At 42.8% G+C, this 26433-nt stretch overlaps 1 protein-coding gene across 4 annotated transcripts in view; it reads right to left on the bottom strand.

The window, feature by feature from the left end:
• The window catches only part of GNB1 (G protein subunit beta 1), a 131401-nt gene that overhangs the window by 35447 nt on the left and 69521 nt on the right, over positions 1 to 26433 (bottom strand). For all 4 annotated transcript variants that reach the window (XM_073602970.1, XM_073602973.1, XM_073602974.1 and 1 more), the window contains exons 3-5: positions 18966 to 19004; positions 18758 to 18864; positions 16920 to 16983 (exon numbers count right to left, since the gene is read on the bottom strand). In XM_073602970.1, the coding sequence (XP_073459071.1) occupies positions 16920 to 16983; positions 18758 to 18864; positions 18966 to 19004 (210 nt within the window). The remainder of the gene's footprint in view (positions 1 to 16919; positions 16984 to 18757; positions 18865 to 18965; positions 19005 to 26433) is intronic.

A 26433-nucleotide genomic window follows, 5' to 3' on the forward strand; every position in this document is an offset into this window, starting at 1 on the left:
ACTCTTCCTACTCCGAGTGCCCCCATAGTAAGCAGCTTGTTATGGGGGCACTTGTGCGGGTTCGCCCCAAGCCGCACCGTGTTTATCTACTGATACAGTGTGGCTTGTTTTGGGGTTTACCACCACTTTAAGGATTGCTTTTTAATGAAAAAAAGCTATGTGAAAAGCCATCATGCAGCCTTGTGAAATTACTGAGAAATAGGCCAAAGACTACACAGCAGATTCAGTTTATAAAAGGTACACAAATGGTCATTAGGAACAGCTCAAACCCTAAGGCTTCATGTACACGGGACGTTTTAAAACCTCCCTTGAACGATCTAACTTGACAGATAGTAAACATTTAAAAACGTCAATTTTGCCATGTTTACATGCAAAAAATTTTTTCTTCAAATAGTCAAAAACGTATCTCCATTAAAAACACCTGTAAACGAAAAGCAGCCAAACGCGAGTTACCACATTAACAAGCTGTTAGACCTCATGTACACGGAACGTTTTTACAACCTCTCCTGAACGATTTAACTTGACAGATAGTAACCCATGTTTAAAACGTCCTTTTTGCCACGTTTGCGTTTAGAAGAGTTTTAAAAAAAAATATATTTTTTTTTTTTTTTAAATGCCCAAAAACGAAAAACTCCTATAAACAAAAACGCGGCTAAACGCAGGTTACCACGTTTAGCATCAGAAACTTTGGCGTCTGGCCTATAAACTCAACTGCCTAAAAACGACAGTAAACGAACCTGTGTACATGTACACATAAGAAAACATTGGATGAGTTCAGGGGCAGCTGAAAAAAGCATCCAACAGCCTCTGAACGTCCGTTTAGCAGCAGCAGTGTACCTTACAGGCATTTGGCGTTTCAAATGCCTCTAAACATCCGTCCTAAAGGCATTTTTTTGCTTTCCAAAAAATGCTTCTAAACTCAAATGCCTAGAAACTACCCTGTGTACATGTAATAAGATATAAAAAGATAAAAAAAGAGCTCCACCCAAAAAGGAAAGATCTTCTGGGTAAGATCGCCAATCATATTTCCAGCCCTTCCTCCTTCCCCTGCTGTCTTCTGGGACACACACAGATCCTAGAAGACGGCAGGGCCTTTCAGAAAGCGCAGCGCAACTCGTGCATACACAGTAGGAAACCAGCTGTGAAGCCTGAAGGCTTTACTACCCATTTCCCTTACTTACAATGCGAGCACTCGCATCCCAAGCCAATTAAAGAATCGACTCAGGGTGACAACATCGCAGGATCCCTGGACAGGCAAGTGTCCTTATAATTATTATTACAGTATTTGCAGCTGTTGACATAATAAATACATTATTTTTATACAGCTCGAAGCTCCTCTAAGTACATACAGCCGAGATTTTGGCTGTTGGTGTTTCACCCACTTTTAGCATTTGGTTCATCAGGGTGGAGAGATATATATACACACACACATACACACACACACACACACACACACATAGAATCAGCTAATATTTATTGCATTTTTTTTTGTAAAACATGGTTTACATAATAGCGAGCAAAGGAAAAAAAACAAAAAAAACAAAAAGAAAAAACCAAAACACACAGCCAGGGCAGCGTTAGATGTATTGACTCTTGCACATATCAGAAGTGTGCATGATCATCGACACTCCCAAATAGCACACCTTATAGTAACCAGAGCAAGAATACACAATAGAGTAAAGCTTCGAGTGACATTACAAGATGGCCCCCTAGAGGGCACGTAAAGTGATAAATATTTACAATCAATATGGGTTGATATCCAGTGTCTGCAGAGACAAGTGTGGTAGCACATATGGCAGGTAAGCTGACTAATTATAGAAGGGATGGAGGAGGATAACCAGGGAGACCATACTTTGTGAACATTTTTTGCACAGCCCCTATGCTGATAAGTCAAATTTTCTCTCTAAAATACAGCGTTAACAGCAGCTCTATGGTAGAAGGGCTGGAAGACAACCACATCTGTGCTATAAGGTTATAGGCTTGGAAATATAGATGAGTCAGCAATAGCTTGGAGGACGGTGGTATAATGTCCTCAGATATGATGCTCAATATTGCCACTTTAGCATCTGAGGGTAATGACCAAATCTTGTGCCAGAGGAAAAATGCTAGACCACTATCAAAACAGTGCTGAAGCACCTAGGACAACATCCAGTTCTACTCCAGGAATATAATTTTTGGGTGGTACAGTAGACCCAGTGTAATATGTAAAACTGTCAATTTCTGAGAAGGAGAGATGGAGACGGCTTGTACTGCTTCCAATACAGCCGTCCATTGGTCTTCATCCATATTGCCAACATCTTGCCTCCAAGTCTACTCTTTATGGCTATAAGCATGTCCCACTGCCTGTGTTTTCAAAGGTTAAAGTATTACTGAACAAGGCAGACTCATATTTGGCTTCAATTAAAAGCTTTAATAGGCCCCTTTACTAGCTAGCAAAGCGGAGGCCTGGAACATATTTTATTAATACATTTGTCAAATTTGTTTAGATGCTCTTTAACCACTTGCCTACTGGGCACGTTTACATCCTTCCTGCCCAGACCAATTTTCAGCTTTCAGCGCTGTCACACTTTGTGAAAAGCTTGTTTGAAGCCCCACGCAAAAGCAGGTGTAAACAAGACTGTAAACTAACCATTTTATTTAATGTCAGGAGCTTTGACTGGCGTTCAGAGAGCTTTAACAAAGCATGCCCAAAGCCATGTTTTGAAGAGAGTGTAAACTAGCCCTTAGAGCTTTGGGGAGAGAAAAGAAAACACACAGGTATGTAATGCTTTGTTCAGATTTCATGACAGGTTTACAACCACTTTAAGCAAACATTTACCCCCTTCCCAACCAGTGTCATTAGTACCGTGACGGTGTTTAGTGTTGACACTTATCACGGTCAACGACAGTTAGGGCTCATTTACACTTGCTTCAGCTTCAACACACATTAACGGCTAATTTTCACTTGCTTCAAAACGAGGCTTCGGACAGGCTTTGTTAAAGCTCTCTGAACGATAGTCAAAGCTCATGTCACTAAAGAAAATGTTTGCTTATGGTCCTGTTTACACCTTGCTTTGCTTCAAAAATTACACCCCGTGTAGCTTTAGTGGTGCTTCAAAGCGTCTTGAAAGCCTCCATAGAAGTCTATGGGCAAAGCTCGCTTGAAGCCCCATTGAAGTCCCAAAGCCTCATCAAAGCTCCACCGAAGGACCAAGGCAAAAGCAAGGTGTAAACAGGACTGAATGCTAACCATTTTATTTAGTGATAGGAGCTTCGACTGGCGTTCAGAGAGCTTTAACAAAGTGTGTCCGAAGGCATGTTTTGAAGCAAGCGTAAACTAGCCCTTAGTGTCAGATTGCCGACTGCACAATCGTAGTCATATTATAAGTAGAGGTCGACCGATATATCGGCCGATTTTTGGAATTTAATTAATCGGCCGATTGTGCTGATAAAAAAGGCCGATTTAAAACTTCAGTGCAACTTGCAAATAACTTCTGTAACAGAAGTCAATGCAAGTTGCCTATCTGGGCAGCCTGCCAAGTCTGAGAAAAGAAGCAAAGAGATACAATGTTTATACTTATCAATGGACTGAACTCTGTGTGTAGAAGTTCTCAGTTTAACCATTTAAATCTTTTCTGACACTTATTGCTTACAAGTAAAAATCCTGTATTTTCTGCTACAAAATCACTTAGAAATCCTAAACATATATTTAGCAGAGACCCTAGGGAATAAAATAGCAGTCGTTGCAATATTTTATGTCACACAGTATTTGCGCAGCGGTCTTTCTAACGCAATGTTTTTGGAAAAAATACACTTTAATGAATTTAAAAAAAACTAAACAGTAAAGTTAGTCCAGTTTTTTTCATCCAAATTTCTGATTACCTGTTTTTGTGAATTTAATATTTAAAGTGGAGTTCCACCCAAAAGTGGAACTTCCACTCATCAGATTCCTCCCCCCCTCCGGTGACACAGTTGGCACCTTTCAGGGGGGAGGGGGGTACAGATACCTGTATATTACAGGTATCTGTACCCACTTCCGGCGTAGATAGCCACAGAATCTGCGGTTATTTACGCCACTTCCTGCTCCCTCCCCGCTGCCTGCTGGGAAACACACGGGTCCCAGAGGCAGCAGGGAGCATTCGTATTGCGCGGCGCGACTCGCGCATGTGCAGTAGGGAACCGGGAAGTGAAGCCGCACGGCTTCACTTCCTGATTCCCTTACCGAAGATGGAGGCGGCAGCACCCGAGGACGGAGAGACGCTTCGGCCTCGGGTGCCGACATCGCGGGCGCCCTGGACAGGTAAGTGTCCATGTTTTAAAAGTCAGCAGCTGCAGTATTTGTAGCTGCTGACTTTAAAAAAAAATTTTTTCGGCGGCGCTCCGCTTTAAGATAATTTTTTTAATCTAAAATTATACATGAACTGATTGGAGATTTGTTTTGTTTAATAAATGTTTAAATGTAAGACATTTTCTGTATCACTTATTACTTAAGGCTGCTCCCACACTGGAGCGGGCAGGCATTGACGGTAAACGCTGCTAGTTTTAGCGGCGCTTTACCGCTATTTTAGCGTCACTATTCGCCCGCTAGCAGGGCGCTTATAACCCAGCTATCGGCCGATGAAGGGGTCAAATGTGCCTGTGTAGCGCCGCTGCCAAAGTGCTTTGCAGGTGCTTCGGCAGCGGTGTCCATTCATTTCAATGGGCAGGAGTGGTGAAAGATCGGTATACACCACCCCAAAGATGCTGCTTGTAGGACTTTTTTTTTTTTTTTTTTTTTTTTTAACATCCTGCCAGCACATCGCCTCAGTGTGAAAGCACTCGGGCTTTCACACAGACTGCAGGGGAGGCGTTTTGCAGGCACTTTACAGGCGCTTTTTTTAGCCCAAAAGCCCCTGAAAAACACCCCATTGTGAAAGGGGTCTAACTGTTAGGTTGATTTTTTTTTCCCTTCATCTCATAAAATCTAACATATGGGCCACCCAAAAAAAAAAAAAAAAAAGAAAAAAAAATCGGCATCACATCGGCCGCCGTGATTTCTAAATATTGGCATCGGCCAGAGAAAAACCTATATCGGTCGACCTCTAATTATAAGTCGCTGATTACCGGCATTAGTAGTATTTAAAAAAAAAAAATTCCAGTATATACACCATAGTTGGTAGACGCTATAACGTTCATGCAAAGCAATTAATATACACAAATTGGGATTATGTTTTTCCAAAGACATGTAGTAGAATACATTTGATTTTTTTTAATGGATAGGTTTTAAAGCCCAAATTTTTTTTATTAAAACGAGAAATTAAAACCCAGTTGTGATCAAATACCAAAAAGAAAGCGATTTGTGTGAAAAAGATTATGAAATGAAATTTTGACCACGCAATTATAGCGCAGTGCTTAAATAGCAAACAATGCTTCCTGAGCTGAGGTGATTAAAATGAATAAATCCTTTTATGACTTGCAAAAACCTTCAGATTTTTTTTTTTCAAATCATTGCTGTTCAGCTTTTTCAGGAGGACTTTTTTTTGGGCCACCTCACGGTCCTCACCATAACCTTAATGGTCCTATAGAAGGACTGCAAACATGAAATTCGAGCCAAGTACTTCAAGCCCAAGACGGCTCTTAAAGGCTTGAATGTGTCGAATGATGCAGGAAGAAGCTGCAAACCACAAGTAAAGGAGGTCAGGAACTCTGTTACATCAAGTAACCCAATCACCGATGCCAGGAAGGAGAGAAAAGTTGCTCATCTAGAAATACCACATTAGAGCTGCTGTAGTACAGGCTTCAGATTACAGCAGGAACAATTTTCTGCAGCAAGCTCTTTATCAGTCTATAGATTGTGAACCAACACTGCTGAAAAGCACTTTACAGAACATTTAATCCACATCCTAATGAACAAGGATTTGTCTCAAAGATGGGCAGTCTAGTCCTTGCAGAACAGGCAATGCTTTTCTTAATCTGTGTAACTCAGGTATATGAACTTTGTTCCCACAGGAGACAAAGCATACTTTTAACCTTTAACACCAGAGTTTACATAATAAAAGGTTTACTTTACAGCGCCCTTTGCTTCCTGTATCCATCAGCCATTAATCACAGGAGCTGTGCTGCAGGAAGAACGGATTAAAGCCAGGCTGCCTTGAATCCTGTCAGAAAGCTACACATGACATCAGCATCCATTTCATAATTTCTCAAACAAAGTATGCAGATGTATGGACTTCACATTTAAAAACTCCACTGGAGGCATTTTCATTAGAGTGTCTGGTCCACCCACTGCCCCAGAGTAGTTTGCTCTGCGATTTTGACAGCTTCATCATTCAAGAGAACAGCGGGCAGTAGTATGATTGAGCAGAACTCTGCAGGTCTTTCCTAATCCCTGGCTAGCTCTGCCCACTCCTAAAGAGGCACGCCCTCTTTGCATAATATAATTCTGTCATTAGCACTTCATGTGGAGTATTCATTGTACAATAATCAATATAAAATATTAGTGCCAGGCCTAGATGTCGTGACTATTAATCTTTATCTGCATTCTGCAGGTGTGCCGAAACCAAACCCAGCCGACATTACTTCTGGGCTACAATATCCTTGGCACCCTTCACTACACTTGAGCTGTGGGAGATGCGCATGGGGGATAATGGTGACAGGAGTTATCCATAAGGCTTTAGAAACACTTTAATCCTGTCCCTATTATAAAAAGGAAAACTGTCCAAATTAGCAACCAAAAAAAAAAAAAAAAAAGTTAGGCACTTCCCGTCCTTAGGCTGTGCATAAACCGTCTCGGTTTAAAGTGGTTTTACCAGGATCATGACTGCAGTTACAGTCACATGATCTTTGGTATTGTTCTTTTTAGCTAGCGATTCTTTTAGGTAAAAGTGATCCGAGCAGGTATACAGGCAGTGGAAGGGAGTCCTCCCCTTTACCAGGTGCTTCCATCTCATCAGGGAGCCTGGCAAGGATGAAAGTGGTGGCATAAGTTTCCCCAGACACAGTGAGAAAAATTGAGGTTGTTCCTCCCACTGCTTGATGTCAGAAACCGGAAGTGAAAAGAATTTAGCCTTTTCTGGTTTCAGCCTGATTACCAACAACCCATTACCAGCAATCTCAGTTTGATTAGATGCTTTGGAGGCCAGAGGAGAGATATGGGGTCCAGCAGACCCTAGATTCCTCCGTAAAGAGGAACTGTCATGCCCCATGCCATCACAACTAAGGTTGTTTATCCCTTCTGATGGCAAAAAAAGTTGATAGAATAAAATTAAAGCCCTGTACACACAGGCCAAATGTCAGGAGACAACGTGACGTAAAAAAAAAAAAAAAAAAAAAAAAAAAAAAAAAAAAAAACACAGCTGACAGTCGGCCCGAGGAGCGACCGACTCCTGATCAGCACTCTCAGCCAATGGCAGATTGCGGTTATAGGAGCGTTCTGGTGGGGGGCGACCCCCCTGTCAGAACACAACAGCTCAGCTGGGGAGATCACTGGACTAACCTCACATGGTTAGTACAGCTGCTCCGACCAGAGCAGTCAGTTTTTTTGTGCAACCCAGCGGGCTGTGTGTACCCGGCTTAAAAGAACAGTTTAGGCTTGGTTCACGTTGCCACGACCTGAAAGTCACGCAACGTTTTTCAGACGCTTTTGGGCTAAAAATGGCGACTGTAAAACGGCTCCCCTGCATTCTCAGTGTGAAAGCCACACTGAGGCGATGCGCTGCAAGCAGCATTTTTGGAGCAGTGAAGGATCGCTGTATACACCGCTCCTCCCCACTGAAATGGATGGGCAGCACCACCAAATCGGCGGCAAAGCACTGCTGCAGCAGTGCTTTGTGGGTCGTTTTAACCCTTTTTCGCCCGCTAGCGGGGGTTAAACGCGCCCCGCTAGCGGCCGAAAACCTCTGCAAAAACTCCGCTAAAAATAGCAGCATTTTACCGTCAACGCCCACTCCAGTGTGAAGGCAGCCTTACGGTGAGACTTCCTGGCAATTTGCTAGCGATACGAGTGCAACTTTCAGGGAATGCCAGGTAATCTCCCAGTAATGTCGGCTCAAAATCACATCAATATAGAGGGGGATCTGACTTGGAGGCGACTTCCATTAAAGTCTATGGTCGGATAGAAGTCGCCTTGATGTAGTACAAGAACCATTCCAGTAGTGCCAATTAAGACAGCTCTCATTGATTAACATGGGGTGTCACGTGACTCAAGTTGGAGCTCAAGTTTCGGCAGTGTAAACTGTGCCTTAAAGTTTAAAAAACAAACGTTAAAGTGACCTGCCCCCTGTGATCGCAACACACACAAGGTATTTCTGCTAATGTCAGAGCAAGAGAAATAATTCTATATCTCAATGCTTAAGGAGATTTTCAGGTACCGCAGTTTGTCACCTTTCCACAGGCATTTGGAATTTTAAAGCGAGACATGTTATCCATTTACTCAGCCAACTGTTTTAGGCACTGTGGCCAACTTGGCACCACGTGCCACATTTGGTGGCAATGCCCCAAAGTACTCAGGTTTTGGATCAGAATTTTCACTCATCCGTTCAGTAACAGGGGGTACATATCTCCTGAATTAGCTTTATTCCAAAAATTAACCACTGAGGTCCCAAAGAACTCGCGGTTGATTTTGTATATGACTTTAGCAACCAGGATAAAGATAGCGAAACATTGAAAGCAGCCTATGGTACATCTTGAATACGTCAAACGCAAGCTTAACTGGATTATGGTTAATAAGCTCACCTGTACCCTCCATAGACACGTGAAATATGGCAAGACATGGGTATTAATAGGTCAGCTATATATCTATTGACGAGAGTCCTGAGGCCCTCCTCACCAGTTAACAATATGGGCAATTTCTTTTCTAATTTCCCACCTTTTACCTGCGCTATGCTTTTTTATCCCGCATGGCCTGATAAAAGTTCCCCCCTTCTTTGTTTTTTACTTTTACTTCTTCAATGGGTACTTTTTTTTTTTAAGTCTTTATTATATTGGTAAAAAAAAAAATAAATATACAAAAGTTACAGACATCGACTTTATAAACCGTTAACATTCCAAAACCCCCAAAACCCACCCCCATATTCCCCCCTCCCATGCCTCAGGTACACTCCATCTAATAATCTTATAACTTAACACATCATTATTTCGGTGAATCTCTGATTTTTTTTTTAAAGGCTTCCCACTTGACCCATTTAGATTCGTTAACCTCACCTTCCCCTAATGATGAGTCTGCTGCTTCAGTCTTGTCTAAGCTAAAAGTTTAATTAACTCTTGTTATCCATTCCTGGATCCTAGGTCCTTCTACCTCCTGCCATTTTTTTGGAATTAGGCTTTTCGCTGAATTCCAAAGCACAGGAATTATAGAGCATTTGTACCCTCTGTTTAAGCCCTCTGACCCCCAAGGAACAAACAGACCCATGGGTCTTCCAGGATAGCTTTGCCCGCAATCTCCTCAATCAGCTGAATTACTCCCTGCCAGTATCTTTTAATGATTGGGCAATCCCAGAGATGTGCCATCGTTCCCAGTGCCCTACATCCTCTCCAACAGTTTGAGGATTTGTCCGGTTGGAATCTACTGATTTTATCAGGTGTAGCATACCACCTAGCCAGACACTTATAATTAGCCTCTATCATTTTCATATCTACTGCCGAGCTATGTGTTGCCCCTAATATGTTTTCTACCGAGCTTTTGCTACAGACTGATCCCAATTCAATTTACCACTTTTTAATGAATGGCGGTGCTTCCAGCCCTACTCCACTCAACAAAATTTTATACAGTGCTGAAATATTCCTCCTTGGCATTGCTCTTAAAAATAGCTTCTCTATCAGCCTAGAGTTTTTTCGTCCCTTATAGGCCCAGGAAGACTTGACAAAATGTGAGAGCTGACCGTACCGCCACCCATTTACTTTCAATAAGTCCGTGTGTGAAGCTAGTTCCTGAAAAGTGATAATTTTGCCTCTCTTTGTGATGTCTTAATTGTGCTTCCCTATTTTTTATCCAGTTTCCACCCAATGCCTCCATCCCAGGGGGAAAAAAACTCATTGTCTTTTAAATAAATGAATGGTGAATTGTACTCCCATTTATTTTTAGAGGGAATCTGGTCTCAAATTTTAAATGTGTGATGTGTAGGACCAAGGTTCCTATAATGAGGAGGATTCCAAATCAAGTGATTTAAACATGCATTACTTAAACCCATTTCCAAATTAACCCATCTTTTAATACCCCCCCTTTACCCAATCTATTGCCCGTGACAAAACTATTGCATTATAGTATTTTTTTTAAGTCTGGGGATAGCCAACCCGTGTGCTTTCTCCCTGCTCAACACCGTGTAAGCTATCCGTGGTTTCTTATTATTCCATACAAATTTACTTATTAATCCCATTAGTGTTCTAAAGTAGGTTGGTGCCAGTGGGATTGGGAGCATCTGCATTTTGTAAAAAATTTTTGGTGCTAAAACCATTTTTTACTGTGTTTCTTCTCCCAATCCAAGAGATCGGGCGAAACGACATTCTTTTTATTTCAAGTTTAATTTTATCAAGTAATGGAATAAAATTTAACAAAAAGATCTTCTTGAGTGAATTGGCTAATTTTACCCCTAAATATTTGATATTTTCCCTCCAAGGGAAATGGAACGCCTTCCTAAGTCTAGCGACTTCCTGTCTATGTTAATATTTAGGGCTTTCGATTTACTGATGTTGATTTTGTAGTTTGAAAGCTCTCCATACTTCTTCAGGGTGGACAGTAAGTTCGGGATCCTTGGTTTAGTGATAAAGAACAGCACATCATCGGCGAATGCCAATTTGTGCTCCTCTTTACCCACCATACAGCCACTAATATCAGATTTCTTACGGATCTAGGCCAATAACGGCTCTAATGTCAAGACAAATAGAGGAGACAACGGGCAGCCCTGTCTAGTCCCGTTCTCCATTGTGAACTGAGCTGAGGGTATACTGTTTAGTTTAACCAAAGCTGCGGGATGATTGTACAAAACTTTAATCCATTTCAGCATAATAGGGCCGACTCCCATGACTTCCAGCATTTTAATCATAAATCCCCAGTCTACTCTGTCAAATGCCTTCTCAGCAGTTATTGACAGAAATAGACCTGGGGATTCGCCAATTTTAATAGCCTCCGAAATAAGGAGAGACCGCACCCCATTATCCCTCCCCTCTCTCCCTGGAATAAAGCCCACCTGGTCCGGATGGACCAAGTAGGACATTTTTTTTCCTTTAGCCGTGACGCCAATACCATGGCATAAAGTTTAGTATCTGCGTTTAAGAGGGCAATCGGCCTATACCTGAAACATAGCGTGCGGTCTTTGCCTTCTTTTAGTATTAAAGTCACCGATGCTGTTAATGTTCCCTCGCAAAATTCCCCATGCGTCCCCAGCCCATTCCACACCTGACAGAGCCCCGGGACCAATGAGTCTTTACATTTTTTGTAAAAATAAGATGTAAAACCATCTGGTCCGGGACTTTTACCCGGAGATGATTTCAAAGCTAGGCAGAGTAGTTCTTCGGTTATAGGTCTATCTAATTCTAAAGTATCTAATTCTGATAGACTAGGTAGCTCCTTGTTTTTTTAGAAAATCACTCATCTTTTCCTCACTTTCCCAGCAGCTATTTTCGCTCTGACAGAATAAAGGGCTGAGAAGTACTGCCGGAATTCTTCACCCATTTCATTGGATGTGTGCCTGCATTCACCTTTTTTATTTTGAATTTTATCAATGAGATTTATATCCCTTTTTTCTTCAGAATTGATGCCAAATGTTTGCCCACTTTATTTCCCCACCGAAATCTCTCTTTTAAATATTTATTCGTAGTCCTATTTGATTCGGTCTCCATTAAATCTTTGAGTTCTTCTCTTTTAATTATTAATTGCTGCAAAAGGGGTTTATGATTCCCTTTACTGGCTTTATGGGCTTGTTGAAGTTTATAGATTTGACGTAAGATTCTCCTTCCTTTTTACGCTTTTTCACACCGGCCCCAATAGAAATCAAACCCCCCCTTATATATGCCTTAAAGGTCTCCCACAGGACTGTTCCTGAAGTCTCTCCAGTATCATTGGTCTTGGTCTTGAAGAACGAGTCAATTTCCTGTTTTTCGGCAACCTTGTCATCACTAATTAAGTTTTCATTGAGGCGCCATGTGTACGGGGGCTTTTGGAGCCCCTTTATGCTCACTTTCATCATGACAGGGGCATGATCTGATAGCGTTATTCCAATCTTTGTATCCCTCACTGACTCCAACAGACTGTGATCCACCATCAAATAATCCAATCTTGAATAAGTCCCGTGCACAGGAGAGAAGAAGGTGTAATCCCTAGACTTCGCATGTTGCGCCCTCCATGCGTCTATCATTTGACAATTGTGTAGTTTACGCCTTGTATTGTTTAAGAGGTTTTTACTTACTCCCTGTGCATTAGACGTATTATCCAAGACTGGATTTAAACAGAAATTAAAATCGCCCGCTAATATCACTTCCCCCTCAAACTCCATCAACTTATTAAGGATCTGAGAGAGAAATTTGATTGGGTTTCTATTCGGACAATAAAACATGGCCAAGGTCAAAATCCTTTCACCCAGCCTTACCTTCAAAAAAAGGAAACGGCCCTCAGGATCTGTTTTCCTTTCTATCAAAACATAATTGATCCGTTTAGAAAACCCGATTGCCACTTCCTTCGCCCGTTTAATAGGTGAATCACAGTAGCTCCAGCTCGGAAAATTTCTAGCGTACAATTTAGTGCCCAATTCGATGGCCAGATGGGTCTCCTGCAAGAAAACCACATCTGCACTGTACTCCTGTACTTCTGAGCACTTTGTGCCTCTTACTAGGAGAATTGAGCCCTTTTACATTATAAGTCAAACAGTTAAATTCCATCACACTAGGTATTCCAAAAACAGGCCTCGTTCTCAACGCATGGTCAAACCATTTTCATTCCCCTTGAAGTACCTCTGCGGGATGGGGTCACCCCCCCTCCTCCCTCTCCCCCAACCATTGCCTCCCCTTTCCCCTCCCCCATCCTCCCACCCCCCCCCCCCACACCCACCAGCCAATACCTGACCTCCGGAACGCAGTCTCGAGATCGTCCTCATCTCAACCTGCGTTCTTTCATAGAGTGGGGTGAGACTGCAGCGGCAGCTGCCGAGGTCCACCCCCCCCTTAATGGGGGGGGGGGGAGGGCGGAAATGAACACGGAGGTCCTAATTCTTTTCCCCCTCCACAGTCCCCCCCAACCCCTTCCCTCCTCCCCAGCCCACAGACTCTCTCTTCCAACATCGCCAAGACGCCCCTCAAAGCCCCAGTCTCGGCACTCCTGGTGACCTCTATAACCCCTCTCAAAAACGAATCTAATTAACCCTTTTTAGGCATTTTTATACTTCTCCCAAGCTCCTAATCCAACCTTTATTTAAATAAACGCCCCACTTGAGATAATTGGAACTGTAATGTCTAAATTCCTACAAAAGTCCTGTAAGTCCTCTAGATGTTTCAGTCTATAGTTTCTACCCTCCTTCATAACGTTTAAGGATCCTGGGAAACCCCAACTACACTTTAAATTTGCCCCCCTCAGTGTCTCCAATAGGGGTTTCAGTTGGCCTCTCCTAGACAAAGTCCCAGCTGAAAGATCGGAGAATATTTGAATTTCCATATTGCTAAATTTCTCCGGTTGAGTTCCTCCCAGTTTGCTCCAGATCCTCGCCTTGTCCTCGTATTGATGAAACTTAATAATATCCCTGGGGATGTCTTCTCTCACACTTGGGGGTTTTCTTATCCTATGAACCCGATCAATTTCTCCTCAAGACTTCTGCCCAAGAGGGGGTTAAAAATTTCTTTCATCTTGGTGTTCAGGTAAAGATCTGATCCTTAAATTTTGCCGCCAATTTTGATTCTCCTGTTCTTCCAGCTTGTACAGCATCTCACGTTGGTCTAACTGAAGCTTTTTTATTTGGGTTTTTAAGACTAATTTCTTGCGCTCCCTCCATCACTTCCACCCGTTTCAACAGGTGACCCATGTCAGACCTTACATTGAGGATCTCAGATTTTATTGAGTTTTCTAATTTACCCAACATATCCTGCATCTCTATTTTAGCTGAGAGTCCATGACCAGCTCTTCCTCCGTACTAGGGTCCGGATCCCCATCAGGGGGTGACCCCCCCCCCTCTGGGGCCCCCCCCTTGAGCCCCTTTATTCTTGGCTAGCTCTTCTTCTCCTTTGCCCCTTGTTGTCTGTTATCCATTACCGGGCTTTTCAAGTGTGCTTCTTTAAGGTATTTTTGAATCGAGCTTGAATTTAGACTCTCTGGGTTTTTTGGGTTCCGCCGCTTTGAGCGACCTCTCATGATCCACTCCTCCCGGCTCTGCGTCTGGCTCTCAGTTGCTCCTAGCACCTGTTGCCCCTCTTTGCGTCCCCCACGCTAGACTTTTCCAGCTAAACGCTAGATTTTTCTTTGCGTGTATAGTTGCTTTTTGGTTATATTCTCAGGGCACCTCTTAAGTAAATTATAATAACCAACAGGCTATAAGCTGTTTAGTCCCTCTGTTAACTATTTAATGCCAAGCCTTCAAGAAACATTAAAAGCCAGAAATGGGGAAATGCTCTCCACAGCGAACACTTAATAAACTTTTCGCCCCGAGATTCAGGCACAGTTTGATGCTGCACCCCTGCACTCAATGTCCTCCTTGGCAAATATTCCTTAATTCAAACCCTTCACTTTCGGCCAACCGAGTCTTATCAGCATCCAATCGGCAGATTTGGGTAGGTAATAATACGGGACCGCACCACAATATATTATTTGCTCAGAAATTGTACACAGGCTATACAGCTATACCATCCGTATAATAGGTATCAGCGTCCGCTGATCCTACCTTGAGCCTGCCGCTGCTTTCAAAGGGGACTTCCGAGGGAGGCGCAGATCCCGATCACCAGGGAGCTCTTGATACACATTTCCAAGAGTCACTTTAGGGCTTCAATCGCTTCGGGGCTTAGGATGCCTTAGAGCGTCTCAAATGGTGGGGATCTATGGTAATGGTGCTTCTGTGAGTCCTCCAAGAAAGAATGCAGGCTGTCGTGGGGAGTTCCCGAGCTGAGAGCAGGACCAGGGCGCCGGGTGCATGGAAGGCTCGGCGGTGGGCTGGACGCTCCACAGGACGCTCCAAGTGCGCTCACTTCGCACCAATCCGATGTTGCAGCCACTATCCTCGAACTCCGGCCGCCTCTTCCTGAGCGTCTCCTCCCGCAGATCAGAGGTGGACATTTACTGGGTCAGCCACAGGCTCTCACCCCGTGCTGCACCCGCCGCCATCGTGGTTCAAACCTCTGTCCAACTCCGCAGCGCCGCCGTCAGGCCCCTCCCCCTGTCCTAATCTGTCACATCCCAGACGAATGGGTACTTATTTAACCTATTTGGAACCACGATAGGAGGCCAGGCCAACCTATTTTCACCAGAATGATGGTTATTGCCTCCTGTACCCTTTACTTCACCTACAAATCGCTACGATGAGGAGACTCACAGCTGGAGGAACATTGGTTCTATGTCATCATTACTGTTGATTTACCTTGTTTAGAATGGTTTTAAAATAGGTTTTCAACTATTTTTTGAAAGATTGTTTCTACTTGAATTGTCGATTACAGAACTACTTTTTTTACATGTATGAGAGAAATATCAAAATGACTAACAGGTTAAAAAGATTTAGCCTTATATTTTTTAAGTTACTTTGATTCACCACCACCAAAAAAACCCTGCAAAATAAATTCTCCTACTCATGAAATAGTATATATATTTTTTTTCCGGTCCTACCTTAAGAAACTAAATATAAAATGTTCATACCTAAGACACTGACCTTAACACTGCCAATAATTGACAATTACACTGCCACTGGCTCTGGGCTCCTTTTCCCCTGCCAAGTGTCCACCATAGCAAACCACTTGCTATGAGGGCACTTCTGTGGGCTCGCTTCCGAGCCTGTTCTGTAGGTCCATAGACACACAAAGCATTTTTTTAAATTCGTATCCGTGTCTGTTCTAAGTAGGATAAAAAATCAAAATGTGCACTATTGTTTCTGGACTGTAGCAGGAGAATTTAGTTTGGGTTGTTTTTTGGTGGTAGGTTATGATAGTAGCAAGAAACACAGGTAAAGTTTAAAAAAAAAAAAAAAAAAGATTTTTTAAAATTCTATGCCAGTTCTGATTTTTTTTTTTTTTTTAAATCGCGAGATCTCCATTACAATATACCACCAAATGAAAGCCCAATTTGTCCTGAAAAAAAAAAGGTATATTCCACCTGGATGCAAAGTAGTTTTGATGACATGTACAGTTTTACCAACATGTCAAAGTTGCAAATTTTGCTTAGGCATTAACATTTGTTTTACCCTTAGGCGGGAAGGGGTGAATCCAAACAGGCTGGTTATAAAAATGCTAGTCACATTACTTTTTTTAACCATTTAGGCTGGCTCACTAAGGCAATTCCCAATTAATTTAATTTTCCACCGATTTGCATTCATTAGACTGAAACATTGGTTGCTGTAACCTGCCAAACATTATTGCTCTTCTGAGCTGGTTCACACCACTGAAATGCTGGGTAAACTTGTACAAAGATGTTGAATAGGCTCCCTCTGGTGTCATTTTATTTGGTTGCTATGCCAGTTTAAAGGCTTCCAAATTTGAGTAAGCAAATACTTTCTTATTTGACTGGCTACCTGCTTGTTCTTGGTTACAGAGTACTGGGGCTATAGACAGCCAAGTCATTAGCAAGTTTAGGTCAGCAATGGCAGCCTCCCGATCGCTCTCATTGCAAGCTTTTAATCCCATAAAATTCTCAAATTGGACACTGAACTAAAAACGGGAGCATCATTTACTTCAAACTTCGCTAAACAATTACCAAGAGATCATAACCTGAACATCTGTGTAACTCAGCCTTAAACCGTTATCACTGTGTTTCTATTGTAAACCAGAGTTCATGTTGTATCACTCACCTTGTTTGTGGTATAGCTGTCCCAGATGATAAGCTTGCCATCCTGGGAGGCACTAACTAGCAGCCTGTAGAGAAAACAAGAAGTTAGGAAAACATCAGTTGAACACCACTTTGTGGGGGAATAAAAAAAAAAAAAGGGGGGGGGGGGGATTTTAATGCCAATGATTATAAAACATGGAGCAGCTGATCACTAATCAGATCAAATGTCTGGCTCCCGATGGTGAAGCTACACGTAACACTCCCAGTAGTGACTCATCACAAGTGCAGCATAGTTCCAACAGGAGCAAGTTGTTGCCATTATAAGCCATAAGGAATTACTTGTTCTGTGATCTGATCACTAAACAAAAATGACCGAAAATATAGGAATTTAGTTTCCACTGATACTCAGAACAATTGTGCAAAGAATGCCTGTGTCATACACAAAAATTTTAATCAGCCTTCAAAGGATAAAAACTGGTGGAGGCAAGACTGAAAAACACTTGAGTGGTACTGATGCGGTTTCGTTAGACTGCCAACCCTATATTTTGACCTGCTGTTCTTTGGAAATTAAGAAAAGTATTGTGAATGAAATATCTGAAAGCCATATTGCCACAAAATGGTAGATGTGCAGAATATGTGCTGCTTAAAGAAAACATGCTGCTAACTTTTCTAGTGCCTACAACTTGCTACATACTAGAATATTGACAAGCAAACTATTTAAAAATAATTCCCCAGCCAAGGTTGAAAAACATTTTTGGGATTTTGCAGGGCGTTCAAAACGCAAAAGCTGTGGCAGGATGACAGCAAAGCTTAGAGTGAACTCTGCTGCTTGCTTTGCCTACTTCCAGGAGGACAAAGGCATTGCTTAATTCTGAGCATGTATGAATGCATGTACATTCATGTAGGTGAGAATTACTGAGTACGAGAGCATGCATGTGTATATGCAAGTGTGTTAGAGTATACATACTTTAGAGCAAATATGCATGCAACTGTGCAAATTGTTCACTTGAGTCCCACATATAAAAGTATTTAGATTAGGGGTTCTGTGTCTGACATCACCACTGTCAGAGTAGTGTTTCCCAACTTTAACACCACACTCAGTAAAAGTACTTTCCCAACCATTTTATTACATCTCAATCCCCAAACCTTGTGTAAACACCAACATGGAGCTTACATAGGGGCAACTTCATCCTGCTCAGGTGACAGTGCTCAGATCTGGCATTGGCCTGGGAGGTGGTTGCCTGTATCCCTAAACCAGGAAAAACAAACCTGAAAAAGTGTGAATTCCTACATGACAACCTGACCCTTTGTTATCCAAGTATGTGTGCACAAACACTTGTTACCGTTTCACCTCCATCAATCCCAGGACCCTCAGAGCACCTTCAACTTCCTTTTGGGCAAGAGGGTGTATTCACTCAGGTCAAAAGGGAACAGCACAAGGGCCAACACCCTGTCAGCTTGCATGAGCTGTGCGTTTGAATGGACACATCCTTTCAGCACTAGTCTTGGCTGGGAGCCCCCCTTTCAAGGGCATCTCCATAGAATCCTTCAGAGGATAGGAGACACCTTTTGAATGTGGATACAGCTGGGGGACTGGCTGAAGTAGCAGGAAAGAAGAATGTTCAAACAGGGGAAGCACGTCAGGCAAATCTTTACACCTTAGGTACAATTTACACTTTAGTATCACCAAGTGCCTCTTGATTTGTGCATTATCTGTTCTTGACCTATTTGCATGCCTGTATAAGTAGGTATGGAACCCCAGAAATTTGTAAGACGACAGCCAACAGCTAGTTTTGAAAAGTATGCTTCAACAATGGCTGTTGTCACATGCAGGTACAGAAATTCTATAGCCGCACTCACCTGGAATCTGTGCCCCAGTGCATAGCATAGATTTTAGCAAGGTGTCCCCTCAGGGTACGTCTAGTGCGCATCTGAATTCGACCTACTGGATCAATATTGGCTGTGATCTAGAATAAAAGAAAAACAAAACCGTTGAATATACCAAAACGAATGCTTTTTTACACTACCTTTGTTATAAGAGTAATGTAAAGCATGGTGAAATGTTTACCTGAGCCAGAGTGGCATCTGCACATGCTTTCCTGGCATCCTGTAAAATAAGGACATACAATTAGGGATCAGTAAATTTAAATTCAAGACAATTAGATTACAGAAAATCTGGTTCCTCTGTAAAAAACTAAAAACAGCATCCAATAACACTGCAAGATATTACCAAGATTCAAGTATTTTCAAAGGGGCGGAGACCAATTTTGCCATTTAAAAAGTGTTTTTTCTTTAAAGAATCATACTTAAGTGGATGCAGTATCGGTCCAAATGCTGCCGATTGCTTGGTTCTCACAGCTCCCCGAGCAGAGAGCTGGTGAGACTCAGTCACTCTCTGCTCTGCCACCTCCTCGCTTACTGGAGCAATGGGCTGTGGAGTGGCTGTACTTTTTTTTTTCAAAAAGAAATTTTTATTGAACACAAACAAAGGGCAAGATCCCATCATTACATGCAAAACAAAAGACACAAGCCAGGGCATGGGCATAGGTAATGAAGTAACTAGGGTTCCAAAACTATATCGTTGTCTACAGACAAACTATGACCCCCAAGAGGGTTGTCCCCTCATCAGAGTAAATGAATATGTTCCAGAGACACCAGATTTTTGAGTATTTCTCACGGTTACGTTGCGTGGTAAGGACTGAGTCCTCCATCTTGTTCACATCCTCCACCTTTCGCAGCCAACACGCGGTGGTCGGTGGACTCTGCTGTTGCCAGTAAAGAGGTATACAAGCCTTAGCGACATTTAGCATTTGTCGTACTAAGGAATTTTTGTAGAGTTTAGTCGGGATTTTTGAAAGATGCAGTAGAAAGAATGCTGCATTGTTTGGGATGTCGTACTCTCTAAATTTCTGTGTTATACGGCGAACCTCTCCCCAGAAATTCTTCAAGCTTGGGCAGGACCAGAAGATGTGTAGTAATGAACCCTCTTCTCCCCCGCAGCGCCAACAGCGGTTCGAAGCAGCAGGGAAGCACTTGTGTAGCCTAGACAGAGTGAAGTACCATCTGGATAATATTTAATTTGTCTCCTGTATTTTGGTGCACAAAGAGGATTTGATGGCACAGCTGATGTGTTGTTTTTGCGTCACTGAAAATTTGTGGTTAAGGTCCGTCTCCCACCTAAAAAGGGTAGGTGGGGTTGCGTGGGGGGCATGTTAAGCAGGGAGTACATTTTGGAGAGTGGCGGAGAAAGCGGCCCAGTCCCAGAGCAGTAGTCATCAAAGGTCGTCAATTGGCGGAAAAAGTTCTGAGGATCGGGAATGGATTGTAAGAAGTGGTGCAAATGGTGCAATTGCGCCGCTTTCCAGAAGGTTGTCCTAGAAATCGGGTACAGTGGTGAATCGTCCTAGGTGAGGGAAGTTTGCATGACGACTTGCGTGCTGTGTCGTAGTGTGGTCGATATCAGCGGATGGGAATTATAACACCAAAGCGCACACTTCAAAAAGGTATGAGAGTTTGAGCTTTTTCTATTTGCACCCAGAGTTTAGTTGTCGTATTCCGTCTCCAGTCTAGTACTCGACTCAGGTGAGTAGCTTGATAATATCGTCTGATGTCTGGCAATGCCAGTCCACCATTTTGTTTGGGCAGTGACAATAGAGTTCGCTGCAGGCGGGGTTTTTTGTGGGCCCAAACAAAATGGGTGAAGAGGGCCTGCACTCGCTTGAAGAATGGAGTGTGGGATTTGTATAGGCAGAGCTTGGAAGAGAGTGGCTTTAAGCAGGACCCACATGTTAGGTCAACAACTGCTGGAAGGCCCTGTGTCAAAACAGAAATGCTCTTACCCTCCAAAAGCAGCTTAGACAATTTCTTTTTCTAAAATGAGGTTATACTAAATTGCTCTGTGAAAGTTGTATTGCACATAGTAGCCCAGAATCTCATCTTCTGTGGTCCCCTGCCGGTGTTCTAGGCTCCTATTCTCACTGCACCGCCATAGGAAGCCGCTATCTATGGGGGCACACCTGTGGGCTCGCTCCCGAGTCAGGTTGTGTGCGTCTACAGAGGCACAGAGCGTGGCTCAGCCCTTCCCCTGCTACCTCATCACAGGATTTGATTAGCAGCAGGAGCCAATGGCTCCCGCTGCTCTCACGAGTCCTGTAAAGAGAGACCAGCAGCACTGCAGAGCACTGGATCGAGAGAGTGGCAAGTATAATGGGGAGACGCAACATCAGGGACATTTTTTACCTTAATGTAGGAGATGCTTTAAAGGTAAAATGTTGTGCCTTTAGAACCACTTTAATGCTACATTAGACCTAATCAGCAATAAACATCTATGCCAATTTAAACGTAATCTGTAATACAAAAGCTGCCAGTTTAGGATTCCTGGGCTATATAGTAGTAGTAAAAAGCCTGTTTTTTTCCCTTCCACATGTATTTGGCTTCAGACATTTTCTTTACAACATGGTGTCAAAGGTTTGACATCAGAAACTGACAGGGGACATATTACACACCGAATTAAGATGTTTTTTGCACAACAATGACAGAAAGCACAGCATACAGCTGCATTTTACAGCTTTAAATGGCAAATTCAAGGCTTGGGACCAGCCCTGCGCAGAAATATGATGTCTGATACCAAAGGAACAATGGAATTTCACAGAGGTGAACTTTAAAACCCACTAGCAAGCTTGAAAGCGATTGGTGACACAGCAAGCGCAGAGAAAGTTACACAGCTCAGGCTTCAGGAGGAACACTCCTACTGGCCTTTTATGGACTGCTGTGTGTGCTCAGAGGAAAGGCAATGCAAGAATTTAAAAAGGTACCCCAAGTAAGATTTCTGACTTTGGCCCAGCTGCTGGATAGCTTTAAAGTTATTGTAAAGGCCAATTTTAAATAAACAGGTTTATATTTACCTGCTCTGTGCAGTAGTTTTGCACAGAGCAGCCCTGATCCTCCTCACATAGTCAAATGTTCAACTGCCAGCCACACGGTGCAAAGCAATGGACAGCCTTCTATACTGAAAATAGTGTATGCAGTACTCTTTTCAGCGCACTACACCCACACACACCGACACAGTAGCATGAACTGGGCCCTTAGGAGTCAAGACATTTTTGTCTTGTCCATGCAGTGTGACTGCACTGGAATAGCCATGCAATGCAGTCCCACCACATCAGGTGTGAATATACCCTCAAGTGGTTGTAAACCCTTACAGACCACTTTTTGCTACAGGTAAACCTATAATCAGGCTTACCTGTAGCTACCCCAGATAAATACGGTTTAGGAAATATCCCCTGTATTTGCATGTGCCGACATCGGCACATGCGCACTGAAGCAATGGCACGTACGTGCCATTGCTTCAGTTAGACTGTGCCGTTACCAGTGGCTCCCACACGGGAGTGACGTCATCACGGATCGGGCCAATCACAGTGCCGGAGCCGCGATACCCGGAAGTAACCCCAGGTGACTGATGTCGCCGGCTGGTGCTGTGTACGGGCACCACAGCGAGGGCTTCGATCTCAGGTGAGTATTACATAATGAGCTAGTATGCTATGCATACTAGCTCATAATGCCTTTGTCTTGCAGGTTTTTTTTGTGGTTTTGAAAAAAAAAAAAAAATACGAACACCTTTACAACCACTTTAAGGAACTGATCACACCTACTGCAATGACCTGCATTTTAATGCACTAAATACAGGTCACAAGGACACATAGAAAACAATTTTTGTCTAGTTGCCCCATTTACAAAACGCTGTTATGTGCAGTTCGGTGCATTATATGCTATGGTAAAATATATATTTTACCATTGAAAGAAAAAGAAAAAAAAAAATTTGTCTCTTACAAGGACCCATAAAACAGCCATCTTAGAGGGGAGATAGAGTGTGCAGTGCCTCAATGTAGAAGACCATGTAGAAATTGATGAGTGACATCGTAAATCCTGGTATAAGGGGTCCAAAGCTGCCCTTTACTTTCATGTTGTGTCAGCAATGGATGCACTCAACAGTGCCTTTTGGCTTGCCCTTATTTCCTTAACCTCCCATCCTCCACCTATTCCTTCTCAATATAGCTAGCACAATCACAATGATCCAGGCAGTTGGACTACACAGCAGTTTGCCAATGCCTCTCCAAAACAAGAACGTGTTAGGCTCGGTTCACACAGGGACGACTTGTCAGGCGACCTAGTCGCCTGATAAGTCGCCTCCCATTCTGTGCTATGGAACCGTTCTAAGGGGAGCGACGCAAGTCGCTCAGACTTAGAAAAAGGTTCCTGTACGACTTTGGGGGCGACTTGCATAGACTTCTATACAGAAGTCGTTTTGCAAGTCGCCCGGGCAGTCGTGTGCAGGTCTCCTCGGTGAGGCGACCTGCAAGTCGTGCCGCCTCTGGTGTGAACCGAGGCTTAGTCTTTCTCCCTCGCTCCTTCTCTCAAACAGGAAAGAATGTGATGTTAGAGCAAATGACCTGCGTAATGAATAGCAATTTAAGGTACATAAAAAAAAAAATTTGCACGTCCATTGTGAGCATTTTTGTGCATGTTTATGTGTGAACACGCCCTAAATGTCTGGTAAGATTTTCACAGCCAAGGCTATAAATATTTATCCCCGAACATTATAAGCAAACTTGCACACTAGTATGAGAAGAGAAGAGAAGAGAAGAGAGAAGAGAGAAGAGAAGAGAGAAGAGAAGAGAAGAGAGAAGAGAAGAGGAGAAGAGAAGAGAAGAGAAGAGAAGAGAAGAGAAGAGAAGAGAAGAGAAGAGAAGAGAAGAGAAGAGAAGAGAAGAGAAGAGAAGAGAAGAGAAGAGAAGAGAAGAGAAGAGAAGAGAAGAGAAGAGAAGAGAAGAGAAGAGAAGAGAAGAGAAGAGAAGAGAAGAGAAGAGAGAAGAGAAGAGAAGAGAAGAGAAGAGAAGAGAAGAGAAGAGAAGAGAAGAGAAGAAAAGAGGAGAGAAGAGGAGAGAAGAGGAGAGAAGAGGAGAGAAGAGGAGAGAGGTTCCATGTAAGAATTTAGGGCCAAGAGAAACATTAATAGAGGACTTTGGACATTTTGATCTTGGCCATGTGTATATACACAAACACACACACATACATATATACATATATACATATATATATATATATATATATATATATATATATATATATATATATATAAATATAAAAAACTAACAGACATGTCAGCCAGCAAAAAAAAAAAAAAAAAAAAAAAAAAAAAAAAAAAAAAAAAGGTAGAATAGTAAGACTAATTTCAGCATGTCAACCCTCTACAAAAACAGGCCTCCTAACGGATACACTAAGCTAAAGACATCCAGGAAGTCTGGTCCGGTCTGGAGCCAAGCTTTTAATAACTGTTTAGAAGAGAGAAGAATTAATGAAGACATGGAGAACTGTTCGCTTGTAGAAAGGCTGATGTGTACCAAGATAAAGCAAACAGCCAAGGATTTATTTCTAGAGAGGTATTTGACCATGTACAGAAGTAACACTGCTCTAGTAGTAGTAAGAAGCTTGTTTACCAACTTAGTGTTGGACCTGGTGCCACCAGCATTAAAGAGAAAAAATAAAAATGTAATAGATAGATATAGATATATATCTATATCTATAAAATCTGATTTTTATTGTGACTGCGATATTGCGGCGGACATATCGGACACTTTTGACACATTTTTGGGACCATTCACATTTATACAGCGATCTGTGCTATAAAAATGCATTGATTACTGTATAAATGTGTCTGACAGGGAAGGGGTTAACACTAGGGGGTGATCGAGGGGTTAATGTGTCTCCTAGGGGAGTGATTCTAACTGTGGGGGGAGGGGACCGATCGGTGTCCCTATGTACAAGGGACACACCATCGGTCTCCTCTGACAGGACGTGGATCTGTGCATTTACATACACAGATCCACGGTCCTGCTCTGTTACCCGGCAATCACGGGTGCCCGGCGGACATCGCGGCCGCCGGGCGCGCACCCCTAGTGGCTCGGGAGGGCGATCACGTCATATGATGTCCACCCAGAACAACAGCTGCCTCGTCCCGTCATCATATGACAGTGGGCGGGCAGCTAGTAGATATATACACACACACACACACACACACACACACCACTATCTATCGTTTAAATTTGGCTGCCGCTCATTTAAACAGATTTTAAAAAATATACCCTTATCAAAAAATGTAAACATGCACTGAGAGCTATACCCTTCAACACTGTTATAATCACAAAGAAAAGTGCTAAAACTGTGGTTTTCAGATGTAGCTAAAGTGGTTCTAAAGGCTGAAGGTTTTTTTACTTTTCATACTAAAAAGGTAAAAAAACCTTTAGTATGAAGCTCTCACCAATACTTACCCAAGCCAGATCACAATCCAGGAATGTGCAGGACAGCAGCTGCTCTCCTGGGTCTCTTCCTAAATTAATGACACAGCAGTTCCCGCTGCTGTCAATCACAACCAGTGGGGAGGGAGGGGTGCCAGAGCCCCATTCTATATGCCTTATGGACACAGCTGGGTTCGGGAGCGAGTACATATAACAAGCAGATTGGTATGAGGGCACTCGGAGAAGAGAAGAAACCAGGAATGCCGGCTGGGGATCTAAGAGGGGGATCAGGGCTGCTCTGTGCAAAACCATTGCACAGAAAGATAAGTAGAACAATGTTTTTTTTTTTAAAGTAACACACACCTTTAATATCACATCATTTCAAAAGACAGCCAAAACTTAGAGTGGGCAACTTTTGCTCAGGGTATGTTCCATGATGCAATGGGGGCAGTCCCCCTCTATTATCCAAGCTACCCCCTCATTTTACAAAGGACTGAAGAAAATAGGATTTTTATGTCATACTTACCTGTAAAATCCTTTTCTTTCTGTACATCATGGGACACAGAGTCAGGCTAATGTTCATTACCTGCTGGGTTATACTTAATCATTAGGTGAATGGACACTGGTAGACCAAAGGTCTTCAGACAGGAAGTGAACTCCTATATAAACCCTCCTATATAGGAAGCACTTCAGTTTTGTAGCAAGCACTGAATTCTCAAAAAAGAGGGGAGGGATTTCTGTGTCCCATTATGTACTCAAAGAAAAGGAATTTACAGGCAAGTATGATGTAAAAATCCTATTTTCTTTTCCATACATCATGGGACAGAGTCAGGCTAGTATTCATTACCTGCTGGGACATCCCAGAGCAATAGCCTTGACGGGAGGGAGACACCCTGCCAAACAATAGCCATCAGAACCTTTACGGCAGCCCACAGTACACTGCGGCCGAAAGCCAAATCCTTGGCTGCTAGACCATCCACTTGATAAAATTTTGCGAACATATGCACTGAAGACCAGGTAGCAGCCTTACAAATCTGAGTCACAGATACCTGATGGCGAAAAGCCCAGAAGGTTCCTACACTCCTGGTAGAATGAGCTCTCACCCTAAAAGCGATGCGCTTTATGTTTCACAGACCGTAGGCCTGAATGATCAATTGATGGACCCAATTGGCAATGGAAGCTTAGGAAGCTGCCTGCCCCTTCTTGGGTCTTTTTTTTTTTTTTTTTTTTACTAAAAGTCTG

This window comes from Aquarana catesbeiana, linkage group LG10, assembly GCF_042186555.1.
Source record: "Aquarana catesbeiana isolate 2022-GZ linkage group LG10, ASM4218655v1, whole genome shotgun sequence".
NCBI lineage: Eukaryota > Metazoa > Chordata > Amphibia > Anura > Ranidae > Aquarana > Aquarana catesbeiana.